Consider the following 18,135-nt stretch of genomic DNA (forward strand, 5'->3'; position numbering starts at 1 on the left):
TGGTCTTTAGTTTAATTACTGACCGCTGCAAACTTGTATTATTATTTTTTATAAAAGCTTGACTTCTCTGGTAGTGGTCTTTATTTTTTAATTGTGTTTCTGTTCATTGGGGGCATCCATTGTTTTGTTTTTTAAATATCATTTGCATACCATCCTGGGATCTGAAATGCGTGAAGGACAGTCTAAAAGTTCAATAAATGAAAAACAAACTTAATTTTCTTTTATATTGTACTGATAACTGGCCTTTGCCATGCTTTGCATTCATTAAAGATCATTATTTTTCTCAAGTTCACAAGTCACATTTATGTCCGTTCATGACTTTAGTGGTTTTAAATCTCTTAAATGATCTTTTGAGATATTTGCAACATATGTACATTTTAGGTAAGAGTCTTAACATTTCGTTGGTTATGACAAAATGTGAGCATTAAGTACCGTATTTTTCGCTCTATAAGACGCACCAGACCACAAGACACACCTAGTTTTTGGAGGAGGAAAACAAGAAAAAAAATATTCTGAATCTCAGAAGCCAGAACAGAAAGAGGGATCGCTAGGCAGTGAAAGCAGCAATCCCTCTTGCTGTTCTGGCTTCTGGGATAGCTGCGCAGCCTGCATTCGCTCCATAAGACGCACACACATTTCCCCTTACTTTTTAGGAGGGAAAAAGTGAGTCTTATAGAGCAAAAAATACGGTAATTACAGTGGTACCTCAGGTTACATACGCTTCAGGTTACACACTCCGCTAACCCAAAAATAGTGCTTCAGGTTAAGAACTTTGCTTCAGGATAAGAACAGAAATTGGGCTCCGGCGGCGTGGCAGCAGCAGGAGGCCCCATTAGCTAAAGTGGTGCTTCAGGTTAAGAACAGTTTCAGGTTAAGTACGGACCTCTGGAACTAATTAAGTACTTAACCCGAGGTACCACTGTACAGGCTTTCTAACCTGATTTGCTAAAACCTCAACTTTCCCAATTCTACTGATGAAATCTATTTGCAAGTGGCTGAAATGAATAGCAACTGCTTAAAATATCTCATTTAAGAGAGAGGTCATTTAGCATCACTATAAGCCTTGCATTGAGAGAGGTGCAAAGAGACTTCGATTGGTGTAATTCCCAGGTCTACGGGAACAAGATGAGCTTATGTTCTTGAACTTTCTAAGCAGCAGTAGATTTCTATCATATATGTATCCTGCCCTTCCTCTAATGAACTTAGAGCAGGGCTTTGGACACTCAGCAACCCTCTATGCCAATTAGTCTGAGAGAAGCTGATATGTCCAAGGCCAACTTGCGAGCAGTGTAACTTGGAATAAATGTAAGTCTAGATTTGCTGCATCCAAATCTAATGTACCTCAACTGCACTACATACTCCCAGTGCTGCTAGTGAAAGAGAGCTAGCAAACTGCCCACTGTTACTTCTGTTTTAGCATGTGAGCAAGAGCCAGTGAAGAAAATGTGTTCATATAGTTCACTTGTGTGCATTTTCTTACCATCTTAGATAGACCCATTGAAATTAATCTGGGAGTATGGCATCCAGTCTAATATATCATTTAATAGGATAGAAAGGGGAATACTTCCATGTACTGGTTTCTGGATTGTCTCATACTCTTGTCTGCTACCAGAAAGGGTAGTGTTAAGGAGAAATTATTGAATTACTGCAGTTCTTGACCTTTTATAAGGATATAAGGTTTTTGCTCAGATCTCTTGCATTATATTATGTACAGAAAATGGCTTGAGTGTCTGATGTGGTGCCAGTTCCAATTTTCCATTTCTGCTCCTTATCCTAGCTCCCAGAGCCAGCCTGTAGATCTGTGTTGATGCAGTGAATGAGAACTTTGTTACAGTGGCAAATCCAAATTCATCTATTTGTATACATGATGGCTGACTATTGGGGGAGTATTGATTATGAGTAAGGGCCTTTCTACACAATTATTTTTACACAATAAAAGTAATGTTGCCACTTTCTCCAAGAAAATGAAGCATCTTGCCCAGGAGGTCTGCCTTTTAGCAGGATATGCCATTTTTTCATTACTGAATGCCAATGTTTTCTTGTTGCTGTGGAAAATGATTGCTGAACCAATTGCTTTGAGGGATGTGGTAGGGCAAATGTCACCAAAGCCTATGATTATATTGTAGTAAGTGAAAGATGTATGACCCCTTTCAGCCTCTAGGAAACGTACTGTCCTGTTCACAACAGTTGTTGCAAACCATGTCCATGATATTCCACTATGCAAGTTGTCTTTGTTCATATGAGTGCATTCCTGAAAGAGGTAGGAACTGATGTGGTAGTATGGTGCAAATTCAGCTTGAGGTTTTGTCAGTTTCTGAGTTTCATGTAGACCCAAAGTAGAATAGATAATAATTATCTAGACTTCAATGACAGGCTTTATATATACTAGGGATGGGGAACTTACGGCTCTTCAGACAGTGTTGGAATCTAGCTCCCATCTTGTTCTGCAAGCATTGGTCAGGAAAGATGGGAGTTCAGTTCAAAAAGGTATAGAGAACTGCACCAAGTAATTATCTTATAAGCTCACGAGAAATTGATTTTGAAAGGTATGTAACCAGGAAAAGCAGTTCAGTTTGGGGTGAATTATTTATTCATTATATATGTAGAGTGCCCACCCCAACAACTAAATCCAGAAGTTAGGTGGAAGGGAAGCTATTCTGCTGGATGTGAAATAATCCGGTCTGTGGACACTGAATAACCTCCATTGTTCTAAATAAAATTCAGAAGACTTCTACCCAGGTACTGACCAGGCCAACCTTTTTTTTCGTTTTGCTTATGAGATCTGACAAGATCAGCCCTTGTGGTTTTATTTGTATTCTTGGAAGCCTTAGGGAGAGAAATAACTGGAGCAGCAATGAAATCTAACCTTGCTATATAACATAACCAAAGACATATCAGTAGGCCACTGGAAAAACAGCCATGTATGACAGTGAATATCTAAAGGGTAAAGGGACCGCTGACCATTAGGTCCAGTCGCGGACGACTCTGGGGTTGCTGCACTCATCTCGCTTTACTGGCCGAGGGAGCTGGTGTACAGCTTCCAGGTCATGTGGCCAGCATGACTAAGCCGCTTCTGGCGAACCAGAGCAGCACACGGAAACACCATTTGCCTTCCCACCTATTTATCTACTTGCACTTTGATGTGCTTTTGAATTTCTAGTGAATATCTAGCTCATTGTAAATAAATTCTGGAAAATGTATTGTATCAAGAGGTAAAATTGTTATTAGCAAGTAGTTTTAAGTGTCTAGAAGTGTCTGCAATTGTTTGTTTTCAATAGTAATTTGGGAAACTTATGTACAGTGGTACCTCAGGTTAAGTACTTTATTTGTTCTGGAGGTCCGTATTTAACCTGAAACTGCTCTTAACCTGAAGCACCACTTTAGCTAATGGGGCCTCCTGCTGCTGCTGTGCCGCTGGAGCACAATTTCTGTTCTCATCCTGAAGCAAAGTTCTTAACCTGAAGCACTATTTCTGGGTTAGCGGAGTCTGTAAACTGAAGCGTATGTAACCTGAAGCGTATGTAACCCAAGGTACCACTGTGTGTAACTCAGCCTTGTAAATGAGCCCACAAAAGTTACTAGTCTGAAGATTTGTTTAGTAGCTTGTTGGCAAGCTAGTAAGAAAAACTTCCTTCTTTCAACACACTAGCCGGAAAAGAGGGATTCCTACATCACTATTTTACCAGCTCACCCACTTATATTCCTGTTTTCCTTTCCCCTCTCCAGAAGCTGCTATTTGCCTTGTGGTAGGACACATGGTGGTACTGCATGATCATTTAAATTAGGTTAATGGGCAGGAGAATGAGTTGAAACTCCCATCTTCCCCAACTGCCATAGCCACCATCCATTCTAGGAGGTCCTCAGCTGCTTTATTATGTGTGCTTTTTTGCTGAGAGGGTTTCCCACCACACCATACATTTAAAGCAGCATCATACAGCATCACAAGAACTACAGTTCACAGAGTTCCTTGTGAAAAGGGATTGACTATTAAACCACTCTGGAAATTGTAGGTCTTTGTGGGGGAATGGGGGTCTCCCAATAACTTGCAGTACTGTTGTTAGCAAGCTACAGTTCCCTGTATTCTTTGAGGGAAAACATGACTGTTTAAAGTGATATGATGGATCAGATATATGAATGTGATCCTTGGTGTTCTACTTTAAAATTGCCTATATTTGAATTGGTACAAGCTTCTTTAAGCACATACAACTTGCGTTGTTAACCTTTCAGTTGGAGACTACACCAGACAGTTGTGGTGACTGATGGGATTGTTAGAAATATGTGTGTGTTTTTAATACCTGTTTTGGTTCTGGTGGCTTACTGTTACAGAACAAACAAACATTAAAATGCTATTTGTCTAATAGTTTTCTTTCTAATCATAAGGAAACTGGAAACGAGAGAGATGCCCCAGGGCCATTGCAGTTTCCAAAATAATACCATAAAAACTAACCTAGTAGCAATTTTCTTTTTAATTGATTTACTTATCAATTATCTCCTTGATTTTCATTTTGAAAATACACAAACTGTTACAAGCCAAAGGTTGCAGAACTCGTGACTATTTAATTGGGATATATGATGTATATATCAGAAATATATAGAAGCATCTGTTGGAGTTAACTGCAAAAATGTGACAAAGATTTATGAACTGGAAAATAAACTTTGGACAAGCATAGAAGATGAAATATGGGCAAGTATATGGATTGTGTGGATTTAAAATAAATTAATATACTGATGGTATTTAATCCCATCAAAGATTGCTAAATAAGATCACAAACGTAAATTCATTACATTGTTGCCTAGGTTATTATCTTGTCTATTGATAAAGGGCTACCCATAGGACACAGTCATACAGGCTGTAATCCATGCAGATTTCAGACCCATGGTTTGAAGTTGAATTGTTTTGAACAAGCCATAGTTAAGATTAGCCACAGTTTGTAGGACTTGAATAACATGACAAGCTGTGGTTAATTTTAAAAAAATATGGAAGTGAAAGCTTCACAACTCCTTATGATTGCATAAGAAAAAGGAACAAGGCGAGGGAGGGGGCATGCAAGCCCAGAGTTAGTTGCAAAGTCTAATTTCTGTGACCATAATATATTTTTCAATTTGACACCCAGACACAGCCATAATGGGGCATATTATTTTAAGTGCTTGAGCACATGACGACTGTGATGGTCATAGGGTATATACCCTGAATACAGAGATGTAAGGGAAATAGTTGTTTACTATGTAAAGTCAAAAGACAAGAGGTAGATTTATGCCAAAATATATTGGACAGTCTTTCAGATGCCACAAGACTTAATTGTTGGTGTTGCTTTGAAAAAACGAATGTATCTCGTTACCTTCTGGAATGTAACAACTAAATATTACATGCAGTGGTGTTTAAAGACATGGTCTGGTGATAAAGCAGCTGGCAAACTGAACATAAGAGCGGGTGGTTTGCATGCATTTTGAAGCATGCTTTCATAGGTTAAGCTTTCATAGGTTAAGCATGCAATTTAAAAATTGAGAAGATTAATTTGTGAACCCGATCACAGTGAGTCTGAGGTTGCTGGGGTGGGGGCACAGGAAGCAATAAGCGACGTGGCATTTTTGAGATTGGAGTGGCCACAGTTTTATTGAGTACAGATGTCAGGAGGCCTAGGAATTGGGTATGTATCCCAACCATCCCGATTGCTGGCTGATGATTTCATCAGGGTGAAACCTGGGTTAAGGATCAACATATGATGCACATCATATATGGGTGATTCCTCCAGGATGCCATTGGGGAGTTCTATGGCTCATTGTCTGCCCCCCATCTGGACATACAGACAGAATCCTTCCCCTTGGAGATGGGATTTAAATATGGGTTTCTGTGGTTCTGTTACAGCAACATTTAATCTCTAGAGTGCTGTGGCTTTCCTATTTTTGCTTCTAGAAGTCAAGTAATAGAAATTGAAGTGTTTTGAGCAGAAAACTTTTCAAAAACTTTTTAAAAAAACAGTCTAGACTTGCATGGCCAGAGGTATTTGATATTGCCCATATAAAATCTTAGTAATACTCAGAGTGGACCCATTGAAAACCAGTCGCCTTAAGTAACTTAAATTCCTCCAATTTCTGACTTCAGCATCTCATAACTAAAACGTTCATGCTTTGGATTCTTCCCACATTTATATGCACTTTGGTGCAGCATTTCCTTCTGCCAAAGAAACAAACAGGTATTGTTTTAGTTGCAGATAAACAACCGCAAAGTACGGTAGGTGTAATGGCATTCACTCATCCTTTCTCCCCCCCAACCCCCCTTCTCCTCAACTGTTGAAAGTGATTATAATCTCCTTGAGGGAGGGGACCTTTTTTCTATGTTATTGTGTGCCACTACCAATCAGTTTATATAATATAAAGTGTATAGTACCTTACTAATGTTATATAGGTGAGGAATTATAATACTAATCAGCTTGTCTGCTTGGCCAACAAAGCTCTCTTGGGTATTTGTACTTCTACTGCATGTACATTAATAGATCTTTGTGTCCCCAGTATTGTATAAAACAGGCTTCCTCAACCTCGGCCCTCCAGATGTTTTTGGCCTACAACTCCCATGATCCCTAGCTAGCAGGACCGGTGGTCAGGGATGCTGGGAATTGTAGTCTCAAAAACATCTGGAGGGCCGAGGTTGAGGAAGCCTGGTATAGAATGATACAGGCCTTGATGCAGTGGCTAATATTCAGCTATTCAGTTATTTGTTGCTGTTGAGTTCATTTTTCTGCTTAAAGTCCTTTACCTCATGCTCAATTATCAAATGATCGCTTAAAAAATAGCTTAAAGTGTTTGGTGCATATGGCATCATAATAAAAGGATATGGTTTTTAGAGAGCTAATCTTTAGCCAAGTAGGTGGTATGGTTAGAGCTGGGAGCATACCATCAGAACTTGTAAGGAGTGGTTGTATAGCTTCTTAGGCATGCTGACAGATAGTTGAAAAGTACCAAAACTGAAATTTCTCATTAAAAACTTCTGTTGAAATTTGAAGCCCAAATATTTTCTTGATACTGTATTCTCAAAATATATTTTTGTACGCATTAAATTGCCCAATTATTTTTGGTTTCTGAGAGCAACAATATCAGATTGCCATGTCATAGTGCTTTGTAGCGTTTGTCAGTACAGTATTGGTAGCAGATACACAGTGGCAGTGTGTAATCATTGTGCTTGTCATTGCAAGAAAGGAGTCATACTCTGGCAGGGTGTGTGTGTGTGTGTGTGTGTGTGTGAGAGAGAGAGAGAGAGAGAGAGAGAGAGAGAGAGAGAGAAATGAATCCAGACCTGGAACTACAGGCAGAATCCAGACCTGGAACTACAGGCAGAGACAGGCTAATACTCCTCCTTCAGAGGCATGTGGGCTTCACTCTGCAACCAGAAAGTGCACTGAGCTTCTGCGCCCTCCAGCTCTGAGTAAGGGCTTGTTTTCTGAACCTCCTCCCCAGCTCTAGGCTGGGAGCTGGAAATTAGAGAAGATTCCGCCTGACCCTCTGCATTTAAGTTTTAAGACAAAGTTAGGGACAACACCCTGGTCCCTTGGAAAAGGGATTTCACAACCAATTTCTAATTGAATTCTCATTCAAACTTTGGCAGATTTCTGAATATTAATAGAAGATACAAAATCAATTCCTTTAAACCTTTCCTTTTGATATATTGTGATTTCTAAGGTCGTTGTGTTAAGATTTCTCATCATGGAATGACTTTCATATCTGATAATGCTTATGGATCATGTCTAACTACCGTTGGACATTTACCAAATTAATGGGATTTGTTTTATTTTGCTATTTTTATAATATCAGAACTAATAAATCATATCCTTGTTTTGCTTGTGTGGTTTTTTTGTTTTGTTACCTGGACTTGTTTTCAGCTGTTTATCTGCATGCAAAGAACTTCCCCTGTATCCTTGATTCTTGGTTTGCTTTTATTTGGTTAATTCACTAGAACATCATGCTGTTCTGGTCACTAAAATACAGCAGTATTTTAGCCATCTTGTACTCCATGTTTCTAAATTTGTTTTTACTTTTCAAGCAAGCTTATTAGTGTGAAGTAGTTGCTGACTTTGGTGCATGCATTGTAAGTGTATTTTCTCCCTACTCCCCTACCCCAACTATATGAGCTCTTACCTGGTGTTGGAAGTAGATACAAATAGTTGAAATCACATCCAGATAAGACTGAGGCAATCATACCTGGTAAGCGTTGTGAATTAGAGGCTGATATCTACTGAACATTTCACCTAGCTTCCCAGATCTTACATTATTTGAGTGCTCCTGTATCTGTTACTACCATTGTACCTCTAAATCTAGGGCCAGGAATACTCCCATTCATTTTCAGCATGTGAGAAGGTTGCATTTTTTCTGACAGATGCATATCTAGTAGTGGTTTGCTTTTTGGCTTGAATCTAGGCTACTGCATTTATGTAGTGTTCTTTACTTCTTTTCAAAAACTTTACTTAATGCAGAATGTGATGGAAGCACCTTCTGATAGCAGAGGGTTGTAGAGAACAAACCATGCTATTGCACAAAAGCCTTTTTCCAGGATCAATAGACTAGGAGTTGCTGCCTTCTTTCAATTTGATGTTCTCAGAACTGCACAAACCATTATTTGGACCCAAGTCCTAATCATAAGAACCCATATTGGTGGCTGTCCCACAACTGTGGAACTATTTTGCACCAAGACTCCTCAAGGTCAGACCCTGATCATTTCACTGAAAGTGCTGTGATCTGTTTTGTTTAGGTTATCCTAAATAGGCTTACCTAATATGTGGTGGTCACATAGTATTAGCATGAGTATGTTAGAAATAATAAATCAGTTTTGTATGAGTGTATTGTCTGCTTCATACTCTGTGCAGTGCATGATTTCTCCTACACAGGGATTAATCCCAGTGTAAAAAATTGTGCTGTCTTAAAATAGAAAGAGGAAGCTAAAACATTCCTCAAGCCTCTACCATCTCATAATGTGAATAGCTGTGGCTTTAGAGATCTGCCTTCAGAGGAGAAAATGTTTTGTGTTCCCTAATAATCAGTTTAGACAGTACAAGGACCAGACATCCATGTGAAGCTTACGACAATTCTCAGAACAATGGGTGACTTTCCTGATGACAATCCGGAGAGTTTTCTAGGAGTGGCCCCGGCACTCCTATTTTGTCCCCCATCCCACCTTAGTCTGCAATTTTTTAGAGTACTGCAAAAAAGGTGGAATAAAAATTATAAGAAATTAAAAATTATCATGTTTTTCCTGTATTCGGTTTGAATTTGAAACATCTTCAAGAAAAGAACTGACATTGTACTGACATCATAATGTATTTGTTCAGTCGGTTTCTGAGCCACTCAGCAATATCAACTTTGGCTCAAGTCAGTGTATGCATGACTACAGCATGACCACAAAGTGGGTTGAGCTGCTGGCAATGTCAGAGGCCAACAAGGAGGGGGAGAGAGGCTGGTGCGTGAGAGGGATGTGCAGGCAGGCAGCCTAGGCTTACTGTAGAGGCTTGATAAGGCCTCAGGGGAGAAGGAAGGAGTGGCTTTGGCGAGGGGGGGGTGGCCATGGGGAGTAAGGGGAGGGGTGGCCTAGGTGAACGGGGTTGTTGCCTAGGTGCACTTGGCAAGCGAAGCAAGCAGAGGCTCAGGTCCTAGTACAGTGTTTCTCAAACTTGGGTCTTCAGCTGTTTGTTGGACTACATCTCCCATCATCCCTGACCACTGGTTCCATTTCTCACTTGCACACCTGCAAAGCATGGAGGAGGGAATAGGCAACTAACATGCCTGATTTATCAGCCTGTTAATTGGGCAAGTTAAGAGTTGTAGTCCAACAACAGCTGGAGACCCAAGTTTGAGAAACACTACCCTAGTACAATAATAAAAACATAGTAAAATCTGGATAGGAAGCCTTTTTCTGTACAAGGAAGCCATCAATTCTTCCTTTCTTTACCATTCTTTACTAGAATGGAAATGTTCAAATAAGAGAACAAAATCTCTGCTTTTCTCTAAACTATTCAGCTTTCTCCTCTTTCTGTTATGTGGGAACCTAAGGATTAGTTTGCTAAGCCAAAATTTCTCACTGGAAATTATGGAACTCCTCAAACCTGATTGTGTCAACATTGCCACCTATGGCAAAGCATGTGGCTAATTCTTTATTTTTATGTTTTCTTCCCTCCCCCATTGTCAGCGCATATTCTCTTAAGAGTCCTTGGATTTTATTTTTATCTCTAGGTGCTGGCATATCTCTAGCTGCCTAATTTATTGGTTTTTCCTGTGCCACTGTTTGTACATCAGTGCTTTCTCATGCGTTTCTGTAACTGAGCTCAGGTGTGAATTCAGTCAGCTATGTTCATGGTTGTGTAATGTTGATGTCTGTTTATGGAACAGGGAACGTAATGCTAGGTTCTAGAAGCTTAAACTGTGATGTTGCCAGAGACCAATTGCAGTTTAGTTTTTTCTCTTGACGATGCCTTCCTCTAAAGCCCAATGGACTTCTGAAGTGTCAAGGGCTACTTGCTATCATACTGGATAGGCCCTCCAATTTCTGACTGTTTTTGACTTCAGTGTCTCATAACTAAAACGTTCACTCTTTGGATTCTTCCCACATTTATATGCACAGATCAAGGTTCAAATAGGACCCTGTTTTTGTTATTATGTGTGTTGATATGGTTGTTTGGTTCCAAATGACATTAGTTGTCCTTCCACGTTTTTCACTAGACATAGTTTGGAGAAGGCAGACTTCAGCCATATATGATAGTTCATATATCTGCCAGAATTGGTCATAAAACGGCAGGATGAGGTCAGGGGATGGAGCTTCACAGAATAGGGCATAATCTCTAGAAAACGCTTTTGAACTAGTGTACAGCTATTGCTTAAATGTGCCTTGCCATAGTCAACACATAATATATGACCAGTAGAGATCAATCTAACACCATCCCTCTACAACTGTGACACTAGAGTTAAGTAAAAATTAAAAGTGCATGCAGAGCAGATAAGAGGATAGCAATCTTTGGGTCATCGGGAGTGTTGGGGGGGGTAGTTTAATCTTTCCCACCAATGCTTCCATTCCTGTAGACAGCAATCTTGGCTGCATGTGGGAGGAAATGTTAAAATGTGTAGTGAGATGGTGCAGAGATCACGTGTGCCTGACTGTAGCTATTGACCCACTGTCCACCACTGCCTGTGTCCCTCGGGGCCAAAAGGATTCCCCATTCCTGCTTTAAACCATGATGGGATTGAGGAAGTTCAGGTTGGGGTTAGTAGAATATGTAAAGGAGATTGTGGATATTACTATCATTCCTTATTTCATTTTCTCTTATTATTTTCAGGGGAGTAGTTGAGAGTTGGAAGGCTGCCAGTTCCTGAACCCCTAGTGAACATATGTCACAGTTATTGAGACAGAAGTTTATTCCTTAATGAGAAAGACATGTTCGTTAAAAAGCAAAACGTGCCCCAAAGTGGGAAGCCGCTTTGTAGCAGTTGCCCAGAAAAGACTGTATACTCTGCTGTTTTTAAGTAAATAGATATGCTGAGTGGTTTCAACTAACTTTCACTCAGAGTAAACCCACTGAAATTCATGGATCAAACCCATTTAGGAACTCCTTTCACACCACCTTGGATATAAATGTACTAAACAAATGCCGTATTTAAAAACTTGGTGGTGAAGGGTGTATGTTTGCAGGGAAGATAGTAAGAAAGGTCAAAATGATTGGTACATCAAAAGAAATTAATCCAAGATGTAGCTGGTTTCACCCTGAAAATAATTCCTTCCTTCATAGTCAGTTTTAGACACATCCCACTTTAATAAAAACATAAATAAATATTAGAAAAATATTGTTTCCTCACTATTTCAGATGAGCAGCAAAACCAGGGCTCCCACAATAAGAATTTCAGCATGATTGATTATGCTCATTAATTTCAATGGGTCTACTCTGAGTGAAATTAGCTATATTCCACCCAATCTGCAGTTCCACTGACGTTGTTTGATCAAGCTGCACATTATGTTTGCTTGATAACTCAGAAAGGGGGGGGGGGAGTCTTTTGTGTTGTAGCCAGTGGTGATTGTTGGCTCTGGATAAATGTAGGTCATTCTCCTGCTCGCCTCTAGAGACCTGCCCAAGGAAGTAGTAGGCTCTTTATTCTTTTATGTTGTGTGTATTCTTGCTCGCATGTAAGCATGCCAGACTATTATTTATTCTGTCCCCCCCCAATACAATTTATATACTGCTTGATTGTAAAGGGGGGGCAGGCTCGAATACTACATTCCCCCAGTCTCAAATCCCCTGGCAGGGTGAGGGGAACGATAGAAGAAGAAGGAAGATGAAGTATATAAGCCAAAGAGGAATGGGTTACTCAGTTCTCACTTGCACACCTGTAAAGCATGGAGGAGGGAATAGGCAACTGACATGCCTGATTTATCAGCCTGTTAATTGGGCAAGTTAAGAGTTAATAGTTGTGAAAGTGACTTTCTCTAAAGCACATACCAATATAGTTCAGTGGAATTGGTACTGAACCAAGAGATGTGGTATATCTATGTGTGCTTTAGCTCGGTGGTGATATCTAGTCAGAGGGGAAGGAGAAATAGGACAAGGGAGGAGAATTGGATCCTGGGGAGGAGCCCAGCAGTCTTGAAGCTGCTGATCTAGATGTGTCCTAATGCATTGTCCTGCCTTGGATGCCCCAACCACCATACAATATTAGAGCCCCCTGACTTGACAGTGGCACCAAATCCTGTCATTGAAGTGCTCCCTGCTCCCGGGAAGGCACCTAAGGCTAGATTGGAAAGTGAGCTGGCCAGGTCAACTCTGCCTCCATCATAAATAGTTTTCAGATCCTCTTGGATTCTTTTTTAGAAATACAGAGCATCCTCAGTATTTCTTATCCCCTTATTTGATGATGTGGTATCCTATTTAATTTTAATTTATGACACTATTAACTAAAGTGGTTTATTCTTTGTTAGTGTTTGAAGCTCTTTGGTGTCCTTCCCAGTGTTGGCTTGAGTGCACTAGGAATATCCTTTATCAGAGTCAGTTTTCAGGCTGGATTCATCAGCATCCCATGTCCTTATTTGTATTCACAGCCTTAGGTATGTATGTTGCTCTTCCTGGCTTTCAGTTAATGGCTCTTACTTAATGTTGTCTGATGAGCATCTCTTATTCAGTAAATCAGTCCTTGAAAATATATTTGTATTGTAGTATTTTTAGGTATTGAATAATAGATAGACCTGAATCACCAAAGTTTTATCCCTCTTTAAAAACTGCATGAAACTGTGTCTTAGTTTTGTGGGAACAAAATTTAAAGCTGAAGGAGGCAAGAATAAATGCACAAACTTAGCAAGATTCTAGTAGCTGTATAGCTGGAAAAACTAGTTTTTTGTTTGTTTGAATAATTGCATCAACCATCTGCTCTCATACTGCTAGGTAGTCTGTAGTTTCATAAATTGATTGGAAAGCAGGGGGTTCTTGCCCATTGGGATTGGTAAGCCACTATGGGCCACTGTTGTGATGAAATAAAGTACTAAATAATAGTATAGGTAGAGCCAGAGTCAATGACAGGTGAGGTCAGAGTCAGCTAATTTTAGTTTTGTCGGATCTACGCCTTGAATTAAGACAGGTTGTTGTTGTTGGTGGTGGGACAATTTGAGATCAGACTGAGGTTGAAGGGGCAGTGCCCCTTTTACCCAAATACACCACCCACCCTCCACTACTGGAAATAATAAAAAGTAGATAGCTGAAAGGCCATGTTTTTCACACTTGACTTAAGAAAATGATAGTTTGTACAAAGAACTCCTGCAGCAAATGCTTAAAATGGAAATGCCTTGATAGCTGCCTTGAAATGCTTTGCTATCAGTTGGTGAACTTGTTAAAACATTTGCTAGCATAAGCGGATGTAATTAATTCATATTTGTTGGTCTGCAAGTCTATGTGTAGATCTGCATTTAAAAAAAACAAACAAGAACCTATTTGTGGACACAGAGTTACTTTTGTATATATTCAATAACTTCATATACCAGTATTCAGCATTGTGCTATTACAAATTTTCTATCTGCGCAAGCCATCAGCTTGACAGGTGGATTGATCTCCCTCCTCTTTTGTGCTGTTCTGTGGGTTCTCCTGATACCCCCCCAGAACCAATTTTGGGGGCTTAGGAGGAGAAAAGGCCATTTTGCTCCTTGCAGAGGGCTTCCGCTGATGGGGTTCATTAGGTTGAGACTGCCCTTTAAAAATGGATAAAAACAGAAGTTTAAAACATTTTGTAGCTTAACATTTTGGAACTTTTTGCCAGGGAAGGAGGCACCTTTTAACCTTTCCTTGCCCAGAAATCTCTCCCCTGTCCTGCAACACCTTTTTACCCTGGTTCTTCTGATTGCTGTAAAAATCAGCAGAAATACTTTTTACTTTTAGTCTTTTTCCTCCCAGATCATTCTTAATAGGGTAACGATTGTGTGTGTCTTTTATTTGGCTACTTTAACTGCTCATCATTTCACCAGGGAAGAACTTTTGTCTTTCTTTCCCCTGTGACACTTTAAATTCAAAAAACGCTAAAATTGTGTTGGTATTTTCTTTTATCAGCCTAGGAAGCAACAATGCTTGTCAAGTGCCACCCTTGTGTGGTCTTTTAAATTCCATTTTAGCCCTATAATGTATGTTACCTGTCTGCAGTTTACCCTCTGACTACAATTCAGTTACTTCATTCCATGACAAGTTAAGACGTGCACCGCCATGTTAAAGGAAAAACAGATTCCTTGATATCTGCCAAGAAGTTGTGAATAGGGATAAATGACATTCTGCCAAGGAAAGATGTCAACTTTTTCATCAGGCCTAATTTCCTTTTGTAGATTGTTCCTTACTCATTCAAAGTGGCTATGTAGAATGAAGTAAACTAAGGTACATTAGGATCAGAAATCTTGTTTCATAGCAATTCCTCCCCCCCCCCCGCCGCCCCGATGGAAAAGAGTATGCAGCTTGTAATAATCTGGTCAACATACAGTTGACCCCCAATTTATGCACATTTAACTTGCACGATCTCAGCTTTACGTGCATGGTGGCTAAAATTGCACAAATTAAACGCTCACAAAGCGGAGAGCTTTAAAGCTCTTTCCATGTCAGGTTCTCCCAGTGCAGAAAGAGCTTTTAAGCTCTCCGCCTTGCTTTCTAGGCTCTGGTACACTCTCATGAGATCTTGAATGGCCCCGTGAGAACTTGCCTCCCAGAGCCCAGGAAGCAAGGCAGAAAGCTCGAAAACTATCTGATTTGCATGGGGGGCAAGGCTTGCTCAGTGAGCTTACTTAAGAACAGTAGGGATGCTCATGGGGTGGGGATGATTCTGGGGTTGTTTTGACTATATGTGATTTAGGTTTTACGCGCAATCCCTGGAACACAGCCCACACACAAGTTGCAAGTTGACTGTATTATAACTTAAACTAGAAAACTGCATACTTAGTGCAAATACTTGGACATGCATTCTTCTGAAATCTCTACCAGATGGTGTAGAGATGGTAAGTAACCCATATAGTTGTTAATTACAGATGGAAGAAGATTAATCCACCCTCTTATCAGTGAGTGGTGTATAAGAATATGGCTAATATGGGCAAACTCACAATTGTGATAAAAGCTAGAGAGGGAAAAAAATAAAGTGATCTATTTATACAGAAATGGAGCATGTTCATTTCTTAATGGAATGCTAGGATACAGGATCAACAATATTCTTTATTGATTAGCCACAATTTCTTTTATTTTTTCTATTTTACATAACTCGGCTTACTGATACGAATGGCTATGGTTATGATTATTTATTCTGCTATCACATTATATACCTTACTTCATGCTATTTATTTTTCCTGTTTGTTGACTGCAAAATTGTAAAAATTATTATAGTGCACTGTGGGGTTGTAAGCTTTTATCACTTTTGGGAAAAACAAAAAACAAAATCAGTGGAGCCTACTTCAGAATGAACACGCTTAGGATTAATGAACAGCATACTAAATTGCCTTTATACCCGACAACCTGGTTCAGATGTAATGATAGACCATGGTTTCTTATAACAAATAGGAGACTTGGACTCATGCATGAGGAAAGATTTAATTCTTGTTGGTTCTAAACTGCAGTTTTCTGTTTTGTCTGATTTTGGGAAACTCTGGCTTGAACATAGGGGCCGCTTATTTTTGGATCTAGATTCAGTTAGGTAGCCATATTTCTGACACAGTCGAAATATACCGTATTTTTTGCTCTATAAGACTCACTTTTTCCCTCCTAAAAAGTAAGGGGGAATGTTTGTGCGTCTTATGGAGCGAATGCAGGCTGTGCAGGTATCCCAGAAGCCAGAACAGCAAGAGGGATTGCTGCTTTCACTGCACAGCGATCCCTCTTGCTGTTCTGGCTTCTGAGATTCAGATATTTTTTTTCTTGTTTTCCTCCTCCAAAAACTAGGTGCGTCTTGTGGTCTGGTGCATCTTATAGAGCGAAAAATATGGTATATATACATACACACACACACATATATATATACACACACACACACACACACACACACACATATACACACACACACACACACACATATATATATATATATATATATATATATATAATGTCCAGTAGCACCTTAGAGACCAACTAAGTTTCTTCTTGGTATAAGCTTTTGAGTGCATGCACACTTCTTCAGGATGTATCTGAAGAAGTGTTCTTGCACATGAAAGCTTATACCAAGAACAAACTTAGTTGGTCTTTAAGGTGCTACTGGACAATTTTTTAATTTCTGGATGATAGTGAGTGCCGATTGTCCGAGCCCAGGGCAAGCTTCTGGTCCTGCACAATAGGTTGGGAGATGACATTCCATCCTCCTTTGGCCACAGCAGGTTGCTGGGAGGCTTGTAATCAAATGGACCTATCAGCTTAGAGCAAAAACCAGGAGTGAAACCTATTATTCTCGTGTTGCAAGTGAGTCTGAGGCTCATACCAGCTTGTATTTCTAACATTTTGTTTTATATGAACTCAGCCACTGAGCCAAATCAGCTGACCCACTACTGTGTACTTTGGTAAAGCTTTTAAGTAGGAAACAAACCAAGGAGGTGCAACATAGAGAGTTTTCTTTTTGAGGCTGATTATACTATGTGAGAGAACTCTGCTCACACTATATTTTGCCCCCCACCCCCATTTTTTCTGGTGTTTCATTGCTGAACAAGAGTGCAGGTTGGTTAGTTCTGAATAACTCTGGGTTGTTCATGTTGCAAGCTGAAACACGGAGTGAAAAGTGTTAAAAATTCAGAAGATTTAATGTTTAGGCATTTTGTTTAGCAATGTTCAGTACTGGTATAATTATAGATGCATTGTATTGTTTACTGTAAGCATAGCGTGTGTGGATAAATATAGATTAATAGTAGCTGAACTGTTATGAGCTGACTGGGCATATGTCCAAGATAATAAAATATTGACAGACTCAGTTTTTTGTATAGTAACATTTTTAACTTTGCTGTGATGGTGCTCACATATATAGTTGGGAAAAGTTGGAAATGTAGATTAAGCAAACTACTTTTTAGTTCATTTCTTTTTCTGATTTAATGCATCATTCAGTCTAGAAAGTTGTGCATGATCTTGCAGTTTAGAGTTTTGTTTCTATAGTGAATGTTGTTTTTTCCCTTTCAGGTTAGCACTGTATGTATATGAATATCTGCTCCATGTAGGAGCACAAAAATCAGCGCAGACGTTTTTATCAGAGGTATGTTTCCTATCATTTTTATGTCTTCCAGAATTCTAGATAGCCAGTTTCACTTGATGGATAGGATTTAGGCTAGTCTTGTGAATTCAGTGTACAGTATTATGAGCTGTTGTTTTGTCCACTTATATGAGTTTACTCCACTCTAACTGATGTCTGGTGTGTACTCCGTCACTCTTTAAGGACAACTACCATGAAGGTGAGGGTGAAAGAGTACATACACGCAGCAGCCACAGTCATTTTTCTTCAGCTGGAAAAAAGCAGCTGTGTGTGGTTGTTGCTTGCTTCTGTTCCCTCTTACTTGATACTAGGACCATTTCCTGGAGGCAAGCTTTACTTGCCACAGGTCATCGCTTATTTAAATGAGTTGGTTTGAAGCAAAAAATCTTTTTTAAAAAAAGGATTCAAGTATTGTATAGCCACATTAACAACTAGATA

General features: G+C 39.6%; 1 protein-coding gene across 9 annotated transcripts in view; it reads left to right on the forward strand.

Moving 5' to 3' along the window:
* Positions 1–18,135, forward strand: part of SSBP2 (single stranded DNA binding protein 2) — a 122,386-nt gene that overhangs the window by 18,341 nt on the left and 85,910 nt on the right. For 7 of the 9 annotated variants that reach the window (XM_081213452.1, XM_081213456.1, XM_081213453.1 and 4 more), the window contains exon 2: positions 17,628–17,700. In XM_081213452.1, coding sequence (XP_081069578.1) covers positions 17,628–17,700 — 73 coding nt within the window. Of the gene's footprint in view, positions 1–10,454; positions 10,610–12,943; positions 13,070–17,627; positions 17,701–18,135 lie in introns of those variants that run through there. The other 2 variants (XM_081213458.1, XM_081213460.1) reach the window with 2 other exon arrangements.

This window comes from Podarcis bocagei, assembly GCF_964188305.1.
Source record: "Podarcis bocagei genome assembly, chromosome: 11".
Classification (NCBI taxonomy): Eukaryota; Metazoa; Chordata; class Lepidosauria; order Squamata; family Lacertidae; genus Podarcis; species Podarcis bocagei.